Consider the following 23,395-nt stretch of genomic DNA (forward strand, 5'->3'; position numbering starts at 1 on the left):
GTTAAATAAATTAGGATATTTCCAAATAGTGGAATATTCTGTAGACTTTTCAAAAAATTTGGCAGGTCTATGTTTACTGACATAAAATGAAACTCTAATATGTGACAGTATGTAAAACAACCAAGATTAAAATTAGCATGTGTAATATTTTGCCATTTTTTAAAAGTGTGTGGGAGCAATATGTACATACAAGATTGTTTACAGATAGGCCTGTGTTTCTTACGTATCTTAAAGAAGTGTCTACCTCTAAGGAGAATGTCTGAAAGACCAGAGAACAGAGATTAAGGAGAGACTTATTTTTAGTGTGTAGACTTTGACTCTTTTTGAATTTTTTGAATTCAAAATATTTTTGAATGAATGTGCTAGATTTTTTAAATTATGATTTTTAAAATAAGATTTTCTTTATTTTTATTTTTATCAAATTCTATTTAATTTAACTTAATTTAATTAAAACCTTATTTTAGCTGTAGTCTAAAGTAGCCATCCCCAACCTTTTTGGCACCAGGAACTGGTTTCTTGGAAGACAATATTTCCACAAATGAGGTGGGGGAACATGGTTTTGGGATGACTCAAGCACATTATATTTATTGTGTACTTTATTTCTATTATTACATTGTAAATATGTAATGAAATAATTATAAAACTCACCATAATATAGAATCAGTGGGGGCCCTGAGCTTGTTTTTCTACAATTAGATGGCTCCATCCAGGGGTGATGGGAGACAGTGACAGATCCTCAGGCATTAGGTTATCATAAGGAGGGTGCAAGCTACATCCCTTGCATGCGCAGCTCACAATAGGGTTCATGCTCCTATGAGAATCTAATGCTGCCACTGATCTGACAGGCAGTGAGCTCAGGCCATAATGCGAGCAATGGGGAGCTGCTATAAATGCAGTACAGATGAAGCTTTGTTTGCTTCCCTGCCCCTCATCTCCTGCTGTGTAGCTCAGTTCCTAACAGTCCAAGGACTATTACCCATCCGTGGTCTGGAGGTTGAGGACCCCTGGTCTAAAGGACCCTTATCTTTAAGTTTGTGAAGGCTTGGAATTAGGTATAGAAAATGACAATGTACAAGTAAAAACACTTTAAGAACATTCTGGAGCTCTAAGACCTTTAGAAGTCAAAAAAAAAAAAAAAAAAAAAAGACAATACCAAAAAAATAAATACTGATCAGAAAGGATTAGGGCTATGGATTAAAAAAAAAGTTTTGTTTTATTTTCATAAGAGTTTGCAGAAGGTTGTACATGAACTAAAGAGCTCATAAAACTGCAAGCAGTTAACCTCAACCTCATTGAGATGTTTCAGATAACATTGCAATAAGAAACATGGCCTTGCTGCAGTTCAGCGACAAAGGGAGTTAAGAAAATTGTCGGCTAGGCACAGTGACTCAAGCCTGTAATCACTTTGGGAGGCCGAAGTGGGTAAAATGCTTGAGCCCAGGAGTTTGAGACCAGCCTGAGTAAGATGGTGAGACCCCATCTTGACTAAAAGTAAAAAACTGGCCTGGTGTGGCAGTATGTGTCTGTGGTTTCAGCTACTTAGGGGGCTGAGGTGGTAGGACAGCTTGAGCCCAGGGAGGTCAAGACTGTAGTGAGCTGTGATTGTGCCACTGCATTCTAGCCTGTGTGACAGAGTAAAACCCTATCTCAAAAAAAAAAAAAAAAAGAAAATTGTCAGCAATTATTTGGGACAAATCTAATGATGCAAAATTAGTATTCTTATTTAGTACAAACAATATATGGTCATTCAAAGCCAGTTTTTCCCATTGTAAATCTTGGGATATGTGCATTTGCAGGAATGTATTATATGCATATGATTAACACATTTTCTCTCAAAAAAAAAAGAAATGACAAGGGAAATCAATATCGCTTGTATTCATTTTGGAAATGATCTTTATATATTTGTCATTTATAATATTGGTAATGTTTAAGAGAATTTAGCATGTTAAAAGACTTAAAATAACTGTGATTACCACTTAGAATATATTATTAAATAGTTGATCTAGACATAATTTTTAAGTTGAAAGGCACAAGAGAAGTTTAAAATGTTTATAAAAGGTACTGTAATTTCAGGAATCTTCAAATTCACTGTATTTGTAAGTAAGTCATTGAGTTTACAATTTAAGTATTATGGAAGTTTTTATGTGTCTGATAATTAAAACATCAGTAAGAGAACTTGAGCATTTTAATGTAATAAATTCAAATAAAATATTAAGGGAATTCAATTTACTAGCCTGTAATTGTCACGTGAAAGGTGTTAAAAGTTGCTAAACATATATACAGAATAACTTCTGCTTATAAGTTATAATCATAAGTTAAATAAAGTTTATAAATTATAAGTTAAATAAAAGTTACATGTTAAGTGAAATTTTAAGGAAGAGCTAGGTTTTTCAATATTATTTTATAAATGAAATATTGGTTATAAAAGCCAAAATAAAAACCAAAATTATTTTAACATATTTTTTGTTTTCTTTTTTTCTTTTTCTTTTCTTCTTTTTTTTTTTTTGAGACAGAGTCTCTCTCGGTCGCCAGGCTAGAGTACAGTGGCACGATCTAGGCTCACTGCAACCTCTGCCTCCTGGGTTCAAGCAATTCTCCTGCCTCAGCCTCCTGCGTAGCTGGACTGCATGACCGTGCCACCATGCACAGATAATTTCTGTATTTTTAGTAGAGACAGGATTTCACCATTTTGACCAAGACGGTCTTGATCTCTTGACCTCAGGTGATCCGTCTGTCTCAGCCTCCCAAAATGCTGAGATCACAGGCATGAGTCACTGTGCCAGGCTGACGTATCTTTTCTAAAAGCAAAAAGAACACAGAAAACTCAAACTGACAAACTGATCTTAAAAATTAAAAAAGAAATTAGCCAAATGGAAGAGGATGGTGAATAGTCCCCCACATAGGGCAAACGGGGTGAATGACTAACTGAGGAGGCAATGATTCCTTCAGAGGAGTGTGCAGCTGAGAGGAGAGATTCGACGTGCAAGGACAAAGAAGACCAAATTGAGTACGTGCAAAACTTGATGTCTTCGGGAAGAATTTCAAAACTTTATCTCAGAGCAATGAAAAGCTTTCTTTATCAGGTCCAACAGGAAACAGATGGCACAGTCAACCTGGGTGACTGAGGAGAGTTTAATAAAGGACCATTTACTAGGGTGTGGTGTGGGCAGTGTTTAAGGAAACCAGGAAAAAGCAGTCTCATAGCCAGGGGCAGCAATAGCAGGGAACCACCACCTCAACTAGACCAAAAGTGTCAGGGGAAGGAAGCAGTTATGGGAATTTTGAGAGGATGACTGCATGGAGAGGGACTCCAGATGGCCTTTCCTAGAGGAACACAACCAGCCCCAGGGCAATGTGGAAGAAAGTTTGCCTGGGATAAGTACCCGATTTCACCCTCCTTCCACCAGCTGATCTCCTGCAGGTGCTTCCCAATGGTAAACTGTCATCTGAAACCCTGAGCAGGAGAACTCCTTAATCCAGTTTGTACAGGCCAGCCCCATGCCCAGACTGGGTGGAGAAGGCTTGGGGCCTATAAAAGGATCTAGCATAGAAACTGTTTAAAATACTTAAGAGAAAAGTGTCAATGCCAGATAACTGCAGAATCGATTGGAAAACTGTGAAACGGGAGAGAAGAAGACAGGGGTGGAAGGGAAGGCATGTTACAGATGAATTTCCAAATGAATATTTATATTCTTTAATGAGTACTCAATGTCTATCTTAATGAATATACACAGATTCCATATAACCTTACAGCTATAGGTTTCATTCAGCTAGTTAGCTAAGTCTATCCAAATAGATTACTGCATGCCTATCTAGGTATATCTATATCTACAGACAGTTCTCATTCTAACAGCCATGTGCCAATGTCCCAACTGAAGCTAGCTGTCCCTATACTGCTCCCTCCCCTCTTTAAATCCTCTAATCCTGATTCCAGAGTAATACATGGGCACACACACATGCACACACACATACACACACACACACACACAAACATACAGACTGTGAAGTTTTTTGAGTAAAGAAGTAGACACTACCTGGGTAATGGGATTATTTATATCCCAAACCTCAGCATCACACAATATACCTATGTAACAAACCTGCACATGTACCCCCTGAATCTTAGATAAACATCGAAGTTATTTTTGAAAGAGACTCATGCATCTGTATGTTCATCTCAGCACTATTCACAATAGCAAAGACATGGAATCAACCCAGGTGCCCAAAAACAGTTGATTGGATAAAGAAAATGTGGTATATATACACCATGGAAGACTATACAGCCATCAAAAGAATGGAATAGCATCCTTTGCAGCAACATGTATGTAGCTGGAAACAATTATCCTAAGCGAACTAATGCAGTAACAGAAAACCAAATACCGCCTATTCTCACTTATAAGTGGGAGCTAAACATTGGGTACACATGGTCATAAAAATGGTAAAAGTAGACACTGGGGAATACAAGAGAGGACAAGGAGGGAAGTAAGCATTGAATAAAACTACCTGGAGTTCACTATACTCACTACCTTGATGACGGATTCATCCATACTCCAAACATCAGCATCGCATGATATACCTAGGTAACAAACCTGATCATGCATTTCCTGATTCTAAAATTAAAGTTTAAATAAATATCCCTCCAAATTAAATAAATAAATAAGTAGAGAAACAAATAAGAATTTTTAAAACAGGAACTGAAAAGAAGCCAAAAGTAGAAGGACCACCGGGTATAAACGATCTATCACTACAGAAGTGGAGAAAGTTAATTTTAATGTCCTCACCTGTGAAGGGAGAGGCATGAGTGTGTGATGTCTACTGTCCTATGAGACTATCAGAAGAAGGCACTTGGCAGTTCTTCTCACCTTAATGTCCCTTCCTAGATAGAGCCAAAATTGTTCAAATGGAGATCAGCCCTTAGACTGGATTATCCTTTGGTAATTATGCAAAGGTAAATATCCTTTGGTAAAAATGAGAATATTTTACTGCTATCAATTATGCATTTATTAGGCACATTTACTTTTTGCCTAACAAGCAGAGGGAATAAAAACTGTAACAATGGTGACAGGGAGGTAGCCCTTACTGAATTATAATGCCCTTCGAGACGGAAGTTGAGCCTGGATAATTTTCCATGATTGGATCTAGGACAAAGAGTATCTGGGTATTGGGAGAGAAGAACTTAGAAAAGAGACAGGAAAAAGACAAAATTAAAATTTCCTATTTCAAAGTTTCACCTAAGGCTGACCTTGGTCAGGAGAAGGGGAACATTTGGCTGGGTGCACTGGGGGTGGATCATGCCTGTAATCCCGGCAATTTGGGAGGCTGAGGAGGGCAGATTGCTTGAGCCTATGAGTTCAAGACCAGCCTGGACAACATGACGAAACCCTGTCTCTACTAAACTACAAAAGGTAGCCAGGTGTGATGGCACACACTTGTAATCTCAGCTACTTGGGAGACTAAGGTGGGAGGATTTCTTGATCCCAGGAGGCAGAGGTTGCAGTGAGCCGAGATTGTGCCACTGGACTCCAGCCCGGGTGACAGAGTGAGACCCTGTCTCAAAAACAAACATACAAAAAAGCTTTAAAATTAAAAAAAGGAAGAAAACGGAACATTCTACTCTCCTTCTCCTCTTCTTCTCCCTCCTACAACATAATCCCAGGTATGAGGGGTTGTGGACATCACTGACATGTGTGCTCATGTATTTCCCAATTCATGAAGGTTCTACTGACCTCTTAATACTTCACAGAAAAATCAGTGAAAAAATGTTCACCAAAGTTAATGATCTGATTTAGATCATAGGTATTATGGTGTCATGAAATTTGTTTGGGGGTACCCTAAGGAAGACTTTTGGAGAAAGTGGTTGAAACAAGCACAAGGAGAGACCTTGTGATTGCTGGCCAATCATGGAGACATACCAAGCAGATTAAGATTCTAGAGAAGCAGGAACCAGAAAGTCACTTCAAATGTAAACCACAAAGTAAATAATTGCAAAGGCAAAAGCTCAAATTGCACATGGTGATTCATAATCAACCTGCCTCACCTATGGCAGTAGTGAGCCTAAAGGTATCAGAAAATAACTGAATAATTTGTAAAAATGATGGTTAATGATTCTCCCAAAACATATGATAAGGCAGGCCACTAGTTGATAGTAAAGGTCAACCTTAAGGCACACTTCCTTCATGGACCCACAGGCCGCAATGATCTTCCTTTTCCTGAATTCCTAGAATGGTATCAGATAGGAACCAAAGCCAACACTTTTTAAAAAATTCTTATATTACTTTTTAATTATCTCATGTATGTAAATCTAGGCCAACCTAGTCTGAACTATGTTTTATATTTCTTTTGTACATTTTCCCTACCAGTCAGAGGTGAGTGTGGATTGGAAGTGAGTTAACAATTAACAAATAATTGAGTAACTGATTTACTAGTCAAAGATAGTGAATGTACCTCTTGTGTAGGTGATAGAACACTTAACGTTGATTACTGAAATTTAATAGTAACATGTTTGCAGTGATCTGGGGTTGTAAGGTATGTGCTGCAAGTCAAAATAATAACAATCTCATTTGCAATATTCTATTCACTTTTGCAACAGCTTTTTATTAATGTGCTTCAGGAAACAAACTTGCAGTTTCTGAATGGGAGCTAAATATTTTTCCTGACACTATGTACTTGAGTGCTTTCTGAAACCATGCATAAAAAAAGCCATGAATAAGAGGGTTGCAAGTAGAGTTGAAGTACCCGAGCCACACTAAAACATCCAATATTAGTATGGGAGTGGAGTAGTCTAGGTATGGGTCAATCAGAACAGCAAGAAAACAAGGCAACCAGCAAGCCAGAAACACCCCCATTACTATACTCAGTGTCTTCGCTGCTTTCCTGTCCTTTTTCTTGGATAGGTGTTTTTTCACTGCCCCCTTTGTGTCTTCAGGCACATGGCTGATGACTCGAGCATGCTGTTTGGAAATGATAAAAATTTTGCCATAAATACCAACCATGATGGAGCCAGGGGTAAAGAAACATGTAGTGAACAATATTGGCCCCCAGAATTTGTTGAAAGTAAGGGCACAGAAATTGAAGCAAGCAACAAGTATCTTATAGCTCTGCATACCGGAAACATTGGCCTCGGATAGAACTAAACCAAAAGAAAAAAGAGCAGGAACTGACCAGCAAAATGCCAGCAGTCGCTTTATGGTGGAGTTCGTCATTCTGGTTGTGTAATGTAAAGGGTAACACACGGCATAAAATCGGTCAATAGCAATGGAACAGAGGTGGAAAATGGAGGTCAGGCTGAGCATCATGTCAAAGCTTGTGTGGAATTTACAAAAGCCATCCCCAAAGTACCAGCAACTCTCCACTGATCGCATTATGCTGTATGGCATAATGACAAAACCCAGCAGAAAGTCCGTGGTTGCCATGGAGAGGATCAGAAAGTTTGTGGGAGAGTGAAGCTGTTTGAAATGCGATATGGAAACCATTATAACCAAGTTTCCAAATAGTGATAATCATGGCTCTAGTCATAACCGAATACATTATCACCCGGACATGAAAAGAGCGGTTGGTGGGAGGACAGGATTTATTTACAAATTTTGGACAACTGGATAGGTCTTCGGGAATATAAGTTAGATCCATGGTGCTTTATCACTTGAAATTTCTTTCCAGGAGGATGAGTCACTGTTTCTTCTCTTCTTAAAATGATTCCAGTAAATTTCAGCTCCTAATAGTACAAGATTGTTCAAAGTTATCTATTATTAATTCACTTCAGTTGTAATTTATTTAAATATTTTAAATTATATCAACTGTGTTTGCTTTCTGAGTTACTTGGTACATTAGAAAAATGACAGTTTTCAGCTGTGTATTCTTTTCTGTGTTATTCTATTTAACTCCATTTCATCCATCTATCCATCCATCTATCCAACATAGGTTTATCTATTGACTGCTTTATTCCTGGTAAGGAATTGGGAGATTTTCAAGAATGTTTGGGCAACTTTCACTTTTGAACAGATACATTCCTATAAACTGTTTTGAATGTGGCTGCTAATATCTCTTGCATCATAAAAATTACTCAATACACAAAAACTAAGTGAAATACCAAAGTTTTTCCTTAGGCATTCTTTTGACAATTTGAAATCTTCATTTGTAAACAGTGTGCAGATGTTTTAAGAGTTATAAATGGCATATTGCTGCCGAAACATGCAGTACCATGAAACATGGCTGTTGAAAGCCATGTACCTATAGGTTAAAACATGCACCTGGGTCAATGCTTCTTAGCTTCTCTGTTTGCTACTCTCTTCCTGTCCTTCCCTCTGCCTCTCGTGTCCTCTACTCTTCATGCTCCTTCCCTGTATTTCTTAAGTCTTATAGCTTCTCTGAGATTCTAACTAGTGAAGCCATGTCATATGTTCCATCCCTGAGAGACCAATAAAAATTACAAATTCCACACTCACAGACCCAGTTACTCAAATCTCACATGACTCCTTTTGGTCACAGTGGGCTGAATAAAGGAGGGTGGACAAATGGCATAAATAAAAACTTCCGATAAATTGTCACGCTTGCTTTGCTATTTGCTTCGGAATACACATCACCCTGAAAAGCCACTCCCTAGCAGCTTCAAGAGAAGCTTGACACTGTGCCTATAACAAAGCACAGAGTCTGCTTAGTGGGCCACAGAAAAGCAGGCCCAATCTTGAGTGAATCAGACAGAGGAGACACCCTGGGCCTATGTTTAATTCTCCCAAGCTATATAAAGACTCAACTGCAGTGTACATTTAACAAGTTCATCTATTTAGGCAGATTTGGTTTAGTTTTTGCTTTAGAATCCTAAGAAAGAGCACAGAAATAACCCCCAAGAAAGAGCAAAAACTGGCCACTTCCTCATCTCAAGGTGCTAGAAGTTCCCTTCCTTTTTTTTGATTCTGTCATTCTTCCTGACCGACGGGGAAGAAAAGTCACCTTGTTGTGATAAAAGAACCTGAATTTTGCTGGTTAGAGACACTTCTTATTACCAAGTCACAGGAAGGTGTCTCCTTGCAAAGTCTTAGGAGGACCTTTTATAGAGCTGACTGTTCCATGTGACTCCCTTGTTTCTCTAGGTTAAAGGTTTACATCACTGACTTCCAAAGAGGAGGTAGCAAAAGAGCCTTGCATTGAGAGTTCTCCTAGTCCAGCTTCTGCCATCAGCCAGCTGTGAGCCCTTGGTGATGGGAGGTGTGCTGGGCTAGATGAGCCTTGCGGGCTTTCCAGCTCTGAAAGTCTGGGAATCATTAGTAACAGAAAGGTGGTTCATTTTAGATCATCTTCTTGTAAACAAATAGGAAACAGAAAAGCAGAGAAACAAGATGAAAGAAAGATAGGAAATAAAGTTTGGGACTCAATGCGGAGATTCTATGAATGGTACTTGCAGTCCTGGGATATGCCTGATCAATATTAGTTATCATTTAGCCATAAAAAAGAATGAAATCTTGTCATCTGCAACAGCATGAGTGGAACTGGAGGACAATATGTTAGTTGTAATAGCCAGGCATAGAAAGACAAATGTCTCATGTTCTCACTTATTTAGGGAGCTAAAAAAAAGAAAAAACAAAAAGGCATTGAACTCATGGAGATAGGCAGCAGCATGATGGCTATCAGAGGCTGGAAAGGATAGTGGGGAGAGGGGGATAAGGAGGGAATGGTTAATAGGTACAAAAGTACAGTTAGATAGAATGAATATGATCTAGTATTAAGTAGCACATTAGGGTGATTATAGTTGATAATAACTTATTGTATATTTTAAAATGACTAAAAGAGTAGAATTGGAATATTCCTAATGCAAAAAAATAATAAATGCTTGAGATGATGGATACTCCAGTTACTCTGGTTTGACCATTACACATTGTATGCCTGTATCAAAACATCACATGTACCCTATTAATATGTACAACTATTATGTATCCATAGTAATCTTAAAAAATTTTAAAGGAAAAGTTGATCGGGCTCAGGATAGGGTACCCCAAAATATGGCACCTTGGCATTTGAGGAAATAGTGGAAGCAAGTTTACTCTGGCCTTCTCCCACTTTTTCCCTGAAGAGACCCTAAAAGAATGATCTGGTCTTCTCCTAAAATAGGTCATAAGACTCTCTTGTGTCCTATACTCAGGGGAAAAGAATGTCACACAGAAACATCAAGAAGAATTTGAACAAACAGGCCTTGTTAAGTTAGCCCCCAGTTTATTACTACTGTATCATATCCTTTTGTCATACTTTTGCATGACTATTCAGAAAAATACACAGTTTTTAGAGTTTTGAGGCAGTATTCATTTTCAAAGTCTCCTGTGTCATGTAAAATTTATATTAAATAAATGTGTGTGCTTTTCTCTTGTTAAAAATTATATTGAGGATATGTTTCTCTCCATTAGAGGTAGTCCTCCACTCATTGCCTCTCTTTATTCTTTGATTTTCACCAAGGAAATGTTGTGAATATCTAGCCTGGGCCCCATATGAGCACATTAGTGATAGCCTTAAGAAATAATTGTTGAATTTATATCTGTGTTAAAAAATGTATGAACTCACCACCATGAGACAAGTAACTTGTCTATCCATCACCACTGGATTCTCAGTATATAAGTTAAGGCTTCTAGTATACACTAGAGATATATGTTTGAATGAATAAACATACACATAAATTGTAAATCATTACTGCTTTAAAAATATCTGCATTGTTTCAATGAAAGCAACTAATTCAATGTGCTTAAAATGTCCCTATAAATGAATGGACTCGTTTCAGGAGCACACTTCATGAAAATTTCTTCTGGTATTGAATTGTTGATGGTATTCTTATAAAATAACCCCTCCCAAAGTAGCATTTAGACAGGAGGAGCTGAGAGATTTTGTGTAGACATAATTTACTGATCCTATATCATGAGAAAACCAGAGATTCTGAGTCTGGGCAGAGATAGACAGTGTTAGTAGAAGAAAACAAAAGTGGAAGTATTTCAGCTAAATGCAGTTGGGAGGTGCTGCTGCTAGTGGCATGACACCCCTCAGTGTCCCATTGAGGTGTGAAGATGGGGTTGTCTTGGCTCTTTTCAGTCCCGTATGTAATGTTTGCACCTTATCTACCACTTAGAGGAGTTGGGGATTTTCTTCCAGTTAAAACTCACATACTCTCAAAGATAAAAGGAAATTTTCTGTTGCAGAATACAGACTTGCAGTTAAACTCATACAGTATTTAAGTCCATGAATACATACGCAGTTAATGATTACACAGGAGACTCTGCCACACCCTAGTTGTCCCTATGACCTTATTGATCACAGTCACAACATTTAAGCAACCTCACATAGGTCGTACGTATAAGTAACTGTTCCTTGTTTTAAGTATTGGGAGGATTCTATAAGGTGTTTCAACATGCGATCAAATCTTTCACTATGTGCAACCTCCTATATACATAAGGGAAAATTCATATACTTTCAGAACTGGAGAAGGCCATAAACGAAATATTTACAAAGATATATTATGTGATGCAGTTTCTAGCCTCATCGTTATCTTAACATTCCACAGTGGGGCATCTGTCTAGTAAGAACACAACGAGGCTCACAATAACCAGCTCTAACAAACTAACAATGTTCTTTGGGAAAACTGTATTCTAATTTCCAGATAACTGATTTGCAAATAAACTTTTACTGTTTCATAACCTGTTTATACGTTTGAAGTTGACATGCAGATCTTTGCAGCCATTAACATTGTTCCTGCCTTCCTCCCTGCTTTTCCTCATAAAAATTATGCTAGCTCCTTTGATTTTTTTATGGAGGCCAACAAAATTTTTATGTTATCTATTATGTTGAATCACATAGCCTCTATGGAATTCTCATTTTTTAAAGTTACAAAGGTTCAAATATTAATAATTACAAATAATTTCCCACTGGGACCTTTTCCTTTTCCTCCTCAAGTTTTAGTTTTAAGCACTGACTAAGGTTGGCATATCTCCAGCCACATACATTTGGAAAAAGTCAGATTTGCAATGCAATATATCACGGAGTTAATGCTTGTTGAAGAGAATCTTTGATTGTCTGGACACATTCATTTTAGTAGGAGGCAGAGATGACTTAATAGCAACACCAAGTTAGGAATCTAATTTTCACAGCCTTCCAGGATGAATACCATATAACCTGTAGTAGACTACAATCTGGTTCTGACCACAGAGGCAAGCATTTGTACGTGTGCTCTACATGGCACCAAATAAAAGTGCCACTACTGCCATAAAATATGTTCTCCTCTTCTAGGATCCCCCTATTTGGGCAAAGAACTTACAATTGCCATTGCCACCTATGTATGTATGTACAAGCATATAAATAAATGTAAATTATAATTTCCTTTCAGTTTTCTTTGTTGGAAAAACAGATAAGAAAGATCAGCAAAGGAAGATATGAGCTGTTAGTGTTCCACTTCTTCAATATATTAACTCAAATTACATGTACAAAGAAGCAGATTTTTAAACGTTTCTCATTTGAACACAAATTTGGATAATGTCATAAACAATTCTCCTTTAAATTCTAACAGCCCGAGGGCTCTTGGAATTTAAGACTGAAATCTAAAATTATTGATACATAATGCCAAAGAGGAAAGTGCATTTTAGCATTGTTGAAATACCTAACTACATTTACTGAATCATGTCTCGCATAGTTCTTGTACTTTGCAAAAGTATCTTATATGCCACTATATAAAAATTTACCAACCTTGTCAAATGAATTTTGATGGAAAATTTAAGACCTTTCACCAGAAAATTATGATTATTTTTAGTTAAAAACTATCTTCTCAATTGCAACCCATTTCAACAATTTCTGATTCTTTATAAAATACAACAATCACTATTCAATTATTTTGAAGAAGAGAATAAATCAGCAATAATTTAAAAACAATAGAACATTTCCAATTCTTTTTATTGACCCAGTACCTTCCCTTTCCTGAAAAGTTAGTTGTGAATCAATGACCGTCTTCTTGTGGCTTTGCAGGTGCGACATCAGGAAATTCCAGAAAGTTTAGTGTAGAGGATTAAGGTATCTGATTCATATATAAGTTTGCTTCTGCTCTCAGGAGAATTGGAGTAGAGAACTCAGATCCAGGAGCTTCCAGATAGGCACTAACTGTGGAGCCCCAGTGGGACTGCTCTTTTAACTTTCTCAAGGGATATTGAAATACCCTGGGTTTTTTGTTTGTTTGTTTGTTTGTTTTGGTTTGGTTTTGGTTTTGGTTTTGGTTTTCTTTGAGACAGAGTCTCACTCTGTCACCAGGCTGGAATACAGTGGTGCGATCTCAGCTCACTGCAACCTCCGCCTCCTGGGTTCAAGGGATTCTCCTGCCTCAGCCTCCCAAGTAGCTGGGATTACAAGCATGTGCCACCATGCCCAGTTAATTTTTGTATTTTTAGTAGAGACAGGGTTTCACTATGTTGGCCAGGATGGTCTCCATCTCTTGACCTCATGATCCGCCTACCTGGGCCTCCCAAAGTGCTGGGATTACAGGCATCCCTGTGTGTTTTTAATGACCCAGTTTGTTTTATTTTTTTCCAAATGAAAGGCAATTTTATATCTGATTTCATGGTCATTCTGGAAAGATTAAGTACAGAAGTTTCCATATATTGAAAATACACAGGTTTGTGGGCTCAATTAAATGCTGGCTAATATCCAAGGGAGGAATAATTGTCTGAATCATAAAATGTTTCTGTTTACACTTTGATTCCTGAATGTAACAAGAAAGTATTGGGATGTGAGAGAATTTTTTTTACTTCAGTGATTTGTACAAATTTGAATTTTGAAAATCTTTATTTAAAAAAAAAGCCAGTTAAAATGTCACAAATCTGAAAAAAATAAAAAAGTTCAGTAAACAAAGAACACAGAATAAGAAGTGAAGAGAGCTGGGCTCTAGTCCTGCTCTTACAACTATTTGTATAATCCAGGGTAAACCACTAAATCCCCCAGGCTCAGTTTTCACATCTGTAACTTACTATAAAATTCTCGGTGTTGAGGAACATGATTTTACTAATCCTGGGAAATGAAGACAGAGTGAATGGTAGAAGGAAGCCAGTATACAGGACACTGGATCACTCTGTCATCCTCACTAGAACACAGTAGGGTGATTACGTTTTGAAACATAAAAGGACATTGAAAAGGTACTGACAGATTTACTTTCATAACCACACCTGGATATAACTACTCTCTTCTTGAAAACTCACAATTTTCATTGCTATAATGGAAATGAAGAAATTAAACAAGGAATATTTCAGTGAAACACAGTTCACTACCATGTATAAACACACACACACACACACACATGAGATATAACTGAAAATAAAACTTCATGAGGCTATACTTAGCCTCGGTGCAAGTGATATATTTTGAAATTATCTATTTTCTTCTATTCTAATTTGCTTTTCATTAAAAATATTGTTCACAGCCAGTGGTATGCTGGAACCACCCATGATTATTTTCAAGAGAAGTTTTTTAACTTTTCAGGACATTACATTTATAGGTTAAAATCACTCATAAGGAAAGATTTTTTAAATGTATATACCATGGAAATCATCAAACTCTACAAATTAGGACTGTTCTTTTTAGAGCCCAGTGTTGAACTTAAACCAACACATCACTGGTCACAGCCCATCAGTTATTAATGAGTCTCAACCTAAAGTTAATAATTTTCTTCTTTATTTCTTCCTCTCATTCCTCAGTTATTAAAAAATACGTGTATAAATATCAAGCAAAAAGGAATGATGGATTGAAAACAAAACTTTAGTAGATATTTCACATTTATTAAAACACCAGAACACCAAATAGCAATACAAAATGTGGATGAGCCCACGGAGGAAAGGAAGACACTGGACAGAGTTCTACTGCATGTAACATGGGAACTAACTAGCTGCTGTGATTAGGATGGCTCCTGAATGAAAACCTGCCTGGAGTCTGTCGCCCCAGTTACTCAGTTTGCCATTTCTTCTTTTAGTTAAGAAACGTTTGTTCTCACAACAGCAGAATCTAGTAAAGGCTTAACTCTCAGCTAACACATAACTGACTCCTGGAAGAATATGAGTTTTCGAAATTGTTATTTCCATATTTACTTACCTGTCATTTTTAGTTGCTGATGCTTCAAAGTACATCTGGTAAGATACTGAGGAACAAAAATGAAATGGGAATATCACACAAAGTGTCTGTGATGGGGAGGGGGACAAGCAGTTCCCAAGCTCAGCTTATGTTTTGACCCCTTTTGAACAGTATAAAAGCTTTTGTGTGTCCTCTTTGTTCCATCTCTGGCTTTCCCCCATGTTCTCTTTACTTTTCTAATTTTCTTTCTTTTCTCTCTACCAGGAAGTAGTGGGTGTGTAAAGAATTCTGAAAACTATTGGAGGGATTCTTGGCTCAAAGAGAAGCTTCCTTTTTTTATTCTCGTCTTAGAAACCAACAGCTTTCTATGGTAGCTAAAATAATACACACATGCACAAAAACACACATTTTAAACAACTTCATTCTTCTAAATTCTAGTTTTTTGCTTCAATTTATTCATGCAGAAAAAGTCTACTCACTCTCTTTTTGCATACACAAATTAGTAGTACGGAAATGTGAGCTGAAAATTTTACCTAGCAAAATGTACTTCAGTGCTCTGCGAAACCAGGGATAGAAGAAACCATATATTAATGGATTACATGTGGAGTTAAAATAGCCAAACCATGTCAAGGCATCAAACAAAACTACAGGAGTAGAGAAGTTCAAAAAGGGATCCAATAAAATTGTGAAGAAACAAGGAAACCAACATAATAAGAAAACTCCCATCACTATTCCTAAAGTTTTGGCAGCTTTTTTGTCTTTCTTCACTTGATTATTTTGATTTTCTCGCAAGTTATTGATGGCATGAGCATGTTTTCTGGATACTGCAAAAATTTTGCCATAAATCCCCACCATCATAGACCCAGGAGTGAAGAAACCTGCCATAAACAAGGTGGTCCCCCATAGCTTGTTGAACATCACTGGGCAGGAACTGGAACAAGCAACCAAGATGTCATAGCCCTCTATTCCATCTGCAGAGGTCTCTGAGAAGACCACCCCGAAGGCAAATGCTCCAGGGACCAACCAACATAGAAGTAGCAATCTTTTAATGACTGGAATAGTTATTTTGGTGGAATAACGTAATGGGTAACAGATAGCATAAAATCTATCAATGGCCACCGAGCAAAGATGAAAAATGGATGTTATGCTAAGCATCAGGTCAAAACTATAATGAATCTTGCAAAATGTAAGCCCAAAATACCAGCAGTTCTCCACCAATCTGATCATACTATATGGCATGATGGTGAATCCCAGGAGGAAATCAGTGATGGCCATGGAGAGGATGAGGAAGTTGGTTGGTGTGTGAAGCTGCTTGAAGTAGGAAATGGAAATTATGATGGCAAGATTGCCAAATATTGTGATGAATATGGATCCTGCCATAAATGAATACATAGCCACTCGGACACCCAGAGATCTTTCATTTTCTGGGCAAGATCTATTTCCATATTCAGAGCAATTGAATGTTTCCTTCAAAAAACAAGAACAGATAGAATTTTGTCAGAATATAAATATTCTATGTTTTATATATGCTTTCATAGAAAAACTCAAGAAAGGCAGAGAAGAATCAAGGAAGATAATTTATGCTGCAATATTACTCATAATCTTTCCCATTTACTTATTTTAATCTTTATTTGTAATTTTGTAGAATTGTAACCTAATTGGCTTAAAAGATAATTATTGGCCAGGTGCGGTGGCTCATGCCTGTAATCCCAGCACTTTAGGAGGTCGAGGCAGGGGGAGCACCGAAGGTCAGGAGTTTGAGACCAGCCTGGCCAACATGGTGAAACCCCATCTCTACTAAAAATACAAAAATTAGCGAGGCATGGTGGCATGTGCCTGTAATCCCAGCTACTTGGGAGGCTGAGGCAGCAGAATCACTGGAACCCAGGAGGCAGAGGTTGCAGTGAGCCGAGATTGTGCCACTGCACTCCAGCTTGGGAGACAGAGACTCCATCTCGAAAAAAAAAAGAAAAATCATTATTTACTCCATACTTTCCTCTATGCTACCAACATTTAGGAAGCTCTTACTTTATGCCAGACTTTGAAATTTAAAAGAAGAAAAAACAAATTATTGAGCTGTCTCTTACGTGTGTAGGAAGAATAGATATCTATTAGACAATACATGTACTTCTTCCTCCAAGGAGTCAGAAATATATAATCAGATTTGATTTGATTGTGATCTATTACCTGTGGGATCAGGAGGTTATTATTTGAAAACAATTTCGTTCTTGTGTTCTATTATTTTCACTGTACTGTGTTTTGTTTTATTCATACCAATGTTGTTTTAAGGGGGAACAATCATCTAATGACTTCTAATTATCTGGTAGAGTCAATCTATAAGGCAAATCATGAAGTCTTAACAAGCATCGCATCAGCCAAAGCAGCTAAGTCAGAGGTGGGCAGAGACCAAAGCTGGACCACCCTCAGTTATTTGTGAAGAGCAAGTGTAACTCAGAGCCCTATGCAATGACAGCTTGACAAGTTGCCATGCGTAGGCCACACACAAGGCTATGAGCAGAGGGCTAGAGAGCTTTTAGAAAGCAAGCCATCTCTACTACAAGAAAACTAAGCCCATGCCCTCCTTGTGTTGGGCCAGAATGCTCATTTTACATATTAAAATCTGCATGTTATTCTTTCCATATATATTTGAAATGTAACACGTTCATGAGTTAGAATGATTTTCTTTTTAAAAAGTACATTAGGAAAAAAAGAGCTGCCTATATGCAAAGCATAACTCTTAATATTGAAGAAATGCCTTTGGCCTTCAGTGACCTCACACATATCAGACCTTAGCAGTTACCAAGAGATAAACAAATAAATTACCAGCCTCTGTGATATAAGAGTGTATCACAAAGAGAGTAAGACATTTTTCTTGAATGTCCACAATATGAAAGATACAAGGAAAGGAAGAAGAAAGCATGAAGGTCAACCCTGCAGCAGAGATTCTACAATGCAGCTGAAGAGACAAAGCACATCAACACTTAAAAGCTACATGATTCTGCACCTCAGATGAAAGCAACAGTGGCGATCACCTGACCAAAAAGAGATCCAGGCAAAATGTACAATCCTAGATCAAAAATGGACAAGATCTTTTCAGGCTGGACTGCACAGGAATGTTCCAGCAAGGATATGACTTTTGATCTGGGTCTCAATGGGTGAGTAGGATTTGAACAGAAGAGAAAAAGCCTGTTCTACACAGAAGGTATGATGAAGAAAAGACACAAGGCTGTATGTGTTCTGAGACCTTCTAAAAGGAATTCTCATGGACCCCTAAAACAACGCAGAGAAAATACAAGGTGGAGGGGAGTATACAGGGAGAGAAGAAAGTGCTTCTAGTTTCATTGTTGTTCCTCAAGCCAGTGTTCTTAGCCAGCATTAGTCAAAAGAGATTTCCCATTTTGTTCTTAAATTTGGGTAACGATTTTTTTAAATTAAAGTAATTAAGTTAGTTACAAGAGAGTGAGTACAGATTTGAAATGAAAAGCTTCCTCCAACTGATGCCAAGTGGCGACTCCAAGGCAGTTTTCTCCTCGTTATTCTTCCTCCTCAGGGGCCTCGTCCCCACTTGCAGAGAACTAATGGCCTGGTGTATGATGGGACGTATTTGAGCAATAGAACTAAAGATCTTTATATCTGCCACCTGGGTGATTGCATACCACAAAATAGAAACACTACCAAACTGCATCTGAGGTCTCTGCCGACGCCCTAAATGATGTTTACAGAAACAGCTGACTTATTCATGAAAGAGTTTCATCAGAACAGTTTTATCCAGATCTGTCTAAAATGTGTACAACCAATTCTTAAACTATATTCATTTTTAACAGCTGAAATGGGGGTTTCTAGCCAAATACTGCACGCTCTCACTTATAAGTGGAAGCTAAATGATGAGAACTTATGAACACAAAGAAGGAAACGACAGACACTGGGGTCTACTTGGGGCCGGAGCGGGGAGGAGGACGGGAGGAGGGAGAAGAGCAGAAAAGATAACTATTGGGTACTGGGCTCAATACAGGGGTGATGAAATAATCTGTACAACAAACCCTCGTGACACGAGTTTGCATATGTAACAAACCTTCACATGTACCCCCTGAACCTAAAATAAAAGTTAAAAAACATAAAAATAAAAATGAAAAAACAGACACATTAAAAAGTAGAGGTTTCTAATATGTGCATATAGCATTTTGCTATTCCTAACATTGTCACAAAAAAAAAAAAAAAGACGGAAAGAAAAAAAAAAGAGAAGTGAGAGATTTTCCTCCCTCTTGGTACTAAGCTTTTTAACTACTTGTCACTTCTTGTTAGCCACCTACTGACCAGTTAGGCATCACCAGAGAAGAAAATACTGAGGGAAAATGCAGTATTATCAAAAAGAAAAAAGGATTTCTGACCATCTTCAGTATGCTCATTAAAAAGCGTAGGAAATCCAAAGCAAATTTTGTTGGTTTATTTTTAAATCACTTTACTTCTTAGGAAGTGAAGCTAAAAAAAAACAAAACAACAGCAACAAATAACGAACGTCCTTTTAAAACACATACAACATTCTTGTGCTTAAGGCAATTTAACAACAACAGTACTTTTTTTTCTTTTTCTTTTACTTTAAGTTCTGGGATACATGTGCAGAACGTGCAGGTTTATTACATAGGTATACATGTGCCATGGTGGTTTGCTGCAGCTATCAACCCACCTTCTAGGGTTTAAGACCCGCATGCATTAGGTATTTCTTCCTAATGCTCTCCCTCTCCTTGCCCCCCATCCCCTGACAAGCCCTGGTGTGTGATGTTCCCCTCCCTGTGTCCATGTGTACTCTTGTTAAGCTCCCACTTATGAGTGAGAACATGGGGTGTTTGGTTTTCTGTTCCAACAACAGTATATTTTAAGATTTAATTGCCTGCAAACTTCTTTGTGTTCCTGGCTTAATCACTTTGATATTATTAATCATCTTGCACCCCACTTTTGTTAAAATCATGCAGAATCTTTCTAATTCTAAAATCATAGGCTACAGGGCTTGACTAATTTTCCCTCTAACTGTCAGAAACTTTAATTAGATAATTAGTTCTAAGTACTAACGTTCTTGAAACACATAATATGATGTCTACATTCACACTTGAATTCCTCATACACATGCCACAAAGTATGGAGGGGTGTATCAGATGATTATTTGATGCATTCATCAAATAATAATTTTAATTCCATTTAAATATCACATCCCCCATAATTTATTTGACATAGTTCTTTCATGTGACATCTATCATCAGTTTGAACCTTTCAAAAACCGTATCTTTCATATCTTTCATATTTGTTGTCTAAGGAAAGCTAAATGTAAAAGCAGTATTTTAAAGGCTATAGCTTTCAAGGGTCATTTTTTCTATTTTTAAACTTGTTAACATAAGCATCTATAGATACATGGATTGCCATAGAGTTAAATGGAATGTCAGATCTTTTCGCCGTTACTGTTATGTCTCTAAAAGAAGCTCAGACACAAAAAAATAAAGATTTGTAACATAATGAATTGTTTGCCCATTCTGCTTGTGAATAAATAAATTTTATTCTACTAAATTGTTAAAATAAAAGTGTTTTCTATATTCCCTGAGAAAGTGATCAAGCTACAGAACCATGACCACAATGATAAAGAATTTTCTATTTTTTCTAATTATTTATTATTTATTATTATTTTTTCTTTTTTTAAGGGGTAGGGAGGAGGAAGCAGAATTTTCTGATTTTTCTTTGTGATGTCTTTTCTTTTTGCCTAGTCTTTATATTTGATGATTAATGCTTCATTGGTAAATAAATATTCCTCTGCTTTAGTAACCACTTTTTTTTTTTTTTTTTTTGTGGCGGAGTCTCCCTCTGTAGCCCAGGCTGGAGTGCAATGGCGCAATCTCGGCTCACTGCAACCTCCATTTTCCAGGTTCAAGTGATTCTCCTGCCTCAGCTTCCTGAGTAGCTGGGACTACAGGCACGTGCCACCACGCCTGGCTAATTTTTGTATTTTTAGTAGAGACATGGTTTCACTGTGTTAGCCAGGATGGTCTCCATTTCCTGACCTCATGATTCGCCCACCTTGGCCTCCCAAAGTTCTGGAATTACAGGCGTGAGCCACCATGCCCTGCCTAGTAACCACTTTTAAGACTTAATGGATTTCACTATGTCTTTCTGCCAGCTAATCATTGTTTCTCATTTCCTTGAATTATTTTGCCCTTACCCAAGCTGCTGATTTCTTTTGATTGTTCAATTTCTATCAAATATTTAAAGTTAATGAATCTTAACACATTAAATGGATGGTATAATATATAATACGAATAGGCTTAGCATAATGCCTGACATATAGCACACTATCAAAAGAAAGCTACTTTCTTTCCCTCCCTCCTTCCTTCCTTTTTTCCTTCCTTCGTTGTTGTAAATAATTAGCACGTTCAAGTACACATTTGACCAGAAAAGATTTCTCCTAAGAAAGAGAGGAAATGGGATTGTAAGGAAAAAGGCCAGGTAACTGTCAATACTTAAGACAGTTATAAATACTTAATAGTTAAGACAGTGACAGATCATTTGCTCAGCCACTTATAAGGAGGTAACCTTTTCCAGGATTCTAAATATTCTTCCCAGGAAACTTGTTACACTGCCAGAAGGCAGCATGTTATTTCGTTCATATGTTAAAATGACTGCCTTTTATTACAAATTCATATTAAGTCCTGCACCTTCCACAATCTTCCACATGCCTACACATTCTCTCTGCACAGGACCAAAATTCAGAAAGGAAGACCTAATGCAACAGCAATCGACAGCATTATCAGGATGGCAATTTACTTCTTAAGAAAACCTCAAGGAAGAGAAAACACAGATCTTTGTTTCATAATCCCTCATCTTCCACATACCTGTCGCACTGCAGAAGATTCCATTGTTAACTCCTTACCGAAGGAACTTTTTTCTTTGTTTCTTCTCTAACTACTGTTAATGTTTATATGGAACCAGAAGACCTAAACTATGTGAGTTGTGCTGATTTATAACTTAACAATTCGTCTTAAGGGGATTAAATCTGAAAGTGACAAAAAAAAAAAAAAAAGAAAACAAAATCCTTGTCATTCAAAAGTTTAACAGCTCAATGAGCTTAAACCACTCCTCCATCCTCCCAGGAGTCTCTGCTTACCTAAGATTTTATCACCTACAGCACTTAAGGCTCTAAGTCTGCTATTACATAAAGGCTGTGAAAACAAATCTGAGCCCTTGAGTTATGGGGGGACCTAAGGAGCCTGATCTCAACCACACATGGATGGGACCTCTGGTTCAAGCAGAAGAATGCACATGTGTCCTCCATCATTTCAGAAAGAGCTGACAGTCACAGTCCATATTTTGTCTCACATGCTAGTCACTGAGGCTTTACCCATTGTCTTCCTCATTTTTTCTTTGATAAATGTGATTAAAAGAACACATTTCGTCAACCCTTTTAGATCTGGAGGAATTGAGCATAATTATTATCTTTGTAAATAATTCACATGTTTATGCCAAAATCTTCTCAGATGCTACTTGTTTAAACTTAGTCATATGTTTAAGGGCCTACCTTTTTTGTCTGTGTTCTTTTGAAATATGAAAGTTCATGTTGCTCTGATGAGACAGCCATGGGAGGCAAGATACCCCAGATGTAGATGAAATATAACCCTGGTCATTAGAAGAAACTGGGGTCCTGCATGAATAAAAATTACAGTGCTCTGTGTGATCTCCGTTGGCTCTGCCTACGGCCACTGCATGGGCGTGCAGATTGTGCCGTCATAAAGGGAGCTGAGCTTTGAAGAAGTCACGCTTAATGCTTTGATGTGATCTCTTGAAATTCTTAATAACTTTCTAACAAGGGGCTGTACATTTTCATTTTGTACTGGACCTTGTGAAAATACATAGCTAGTCCTGGCTGAACCTCCCTTAGTAGTTCTTTCTTTTCTTTTTCAGAGACGAAGTCTTGTTCTTACACCCAAGCTGCAATGCACAGGCGTGATCACAGCTCACTACAGCCTTGAACTTCTGAGCTCAAGCGATCCTCCAGCCTCAGCCTCCCAAGTAGCTGGGACTATAGGTGCATGCCCCACCACGCCTGGCTAGTAGTTCTTCTTGAAGAAGTGAAAGAGGAGCAGCAACAAAAAAATCTCTTTTCATCTCAAAGCATATTCATAGTTATACTGTGAATGAGATGAGATAAAATAATGATTTATATTATGAATGAGATAAGATGAGATCATGTATATGAAAGTATTTTAAAAGAAATCTTTATACCTATTAGCCAAAAGGGTAGAAATAGCAAAACACATTGCTACTCAAAAGTTGCCAGCAACTTCTATCTCTT

General features: G+C 37.5%; 3 protein-coding genes across 4 annotated transcripts in view; all 3 read right to left on the minus strand.

Moving 5' to 3' along the window:
• Positions 1 to 15,153, minus strand: part of TAAR5 (trace amine associated receptor 5) — a 30,212-nt gene extending 15,059 nt beyond the window's left edge. The window contains exons 1-3 of one of the 2 annotated variants that reach the window (XM_004044692.4): positions 15,088 to 15,135; positions 7,531 to 7,708; positions 6,851 to 6,947 (exon numbers count right to left, since the gene is read on the minus strand). The gene's annotated coding sequence lies outside the window, so the exon portion shown is untranslated. Of the gene's footprint in view, positions 1 to 6,850; positions 6,948 to 7,530; positions 7,709 to 15,087 lie in introns of both variants that reach the window. The other variant, XR_010134126.1, reaches the window with a different exon arrangement.
• Positions 6,594 to 7,623, minus strand: LOC101124226 (trace amine-associated receptor 3-like). The gene is given in 2 exon segments (XM_055391442.1): positions 6,594 to 7,488; positions 7,490 to 7,623. Coding segments are annotated over 2 exon segments (1,029 nt in total).
• A 384-nt stretch (positions 15,154 to 15,537) lies between the features above and the next one.
• Positions 15,538 to 22,681, minus strand: LOC101123867 (trace amine-associated receptor 2). Its single transcript, XM_004044693.4, has 2 exons — positions 22,622 to 22,681; positions 15,538 to 16,533 (listed from the first exon to the last, which is right to left on the minus strand). Exons 1-2 carry the CDS (start codon positions 22,679 to 22,681, stop codon positions 15,538 to 15,540), a joined length of 1,056 nt encoding a protein of 351 aa, XP_004044741.4.
• Between the last annotated feature and the right edge of the window lie 714 nt (positions 22,682 to 23,395).

Source organism: Gorilla gorilla, chromosome 5 (assembly GCF_029281585.2).
Source record: "Gorilla gorilla gorilla isolate KB3781 chromosome 5, NHGRI_mGorGor1-v2.1_pri, whole genome shotgun sequence".
NCBI lineage: Eukaryota > Metazoa > Chordata > Mammalia > Primates > Hominidae > Gorilla > Gorilla gorilla.

What these genes read in the sequence shown, in the direction of transcription:
- LOC101123867 (XM_004044693.4), bottom strand. Translation starts at nt 22,681, where the DNA reads ATGGCTGTCTCATCAGAGCAACATGAACTTTCATATTTCAAAAGAACA. An exon ending in AAAGAACACAGACAAAAAAG is followed by an intron (nt 16,534 to 22,621) that starts GTAGGCCCTTAA and finishes TGTTTTTTGAAG; the next exon opens with GAAACATTCAATTGCTCTGA.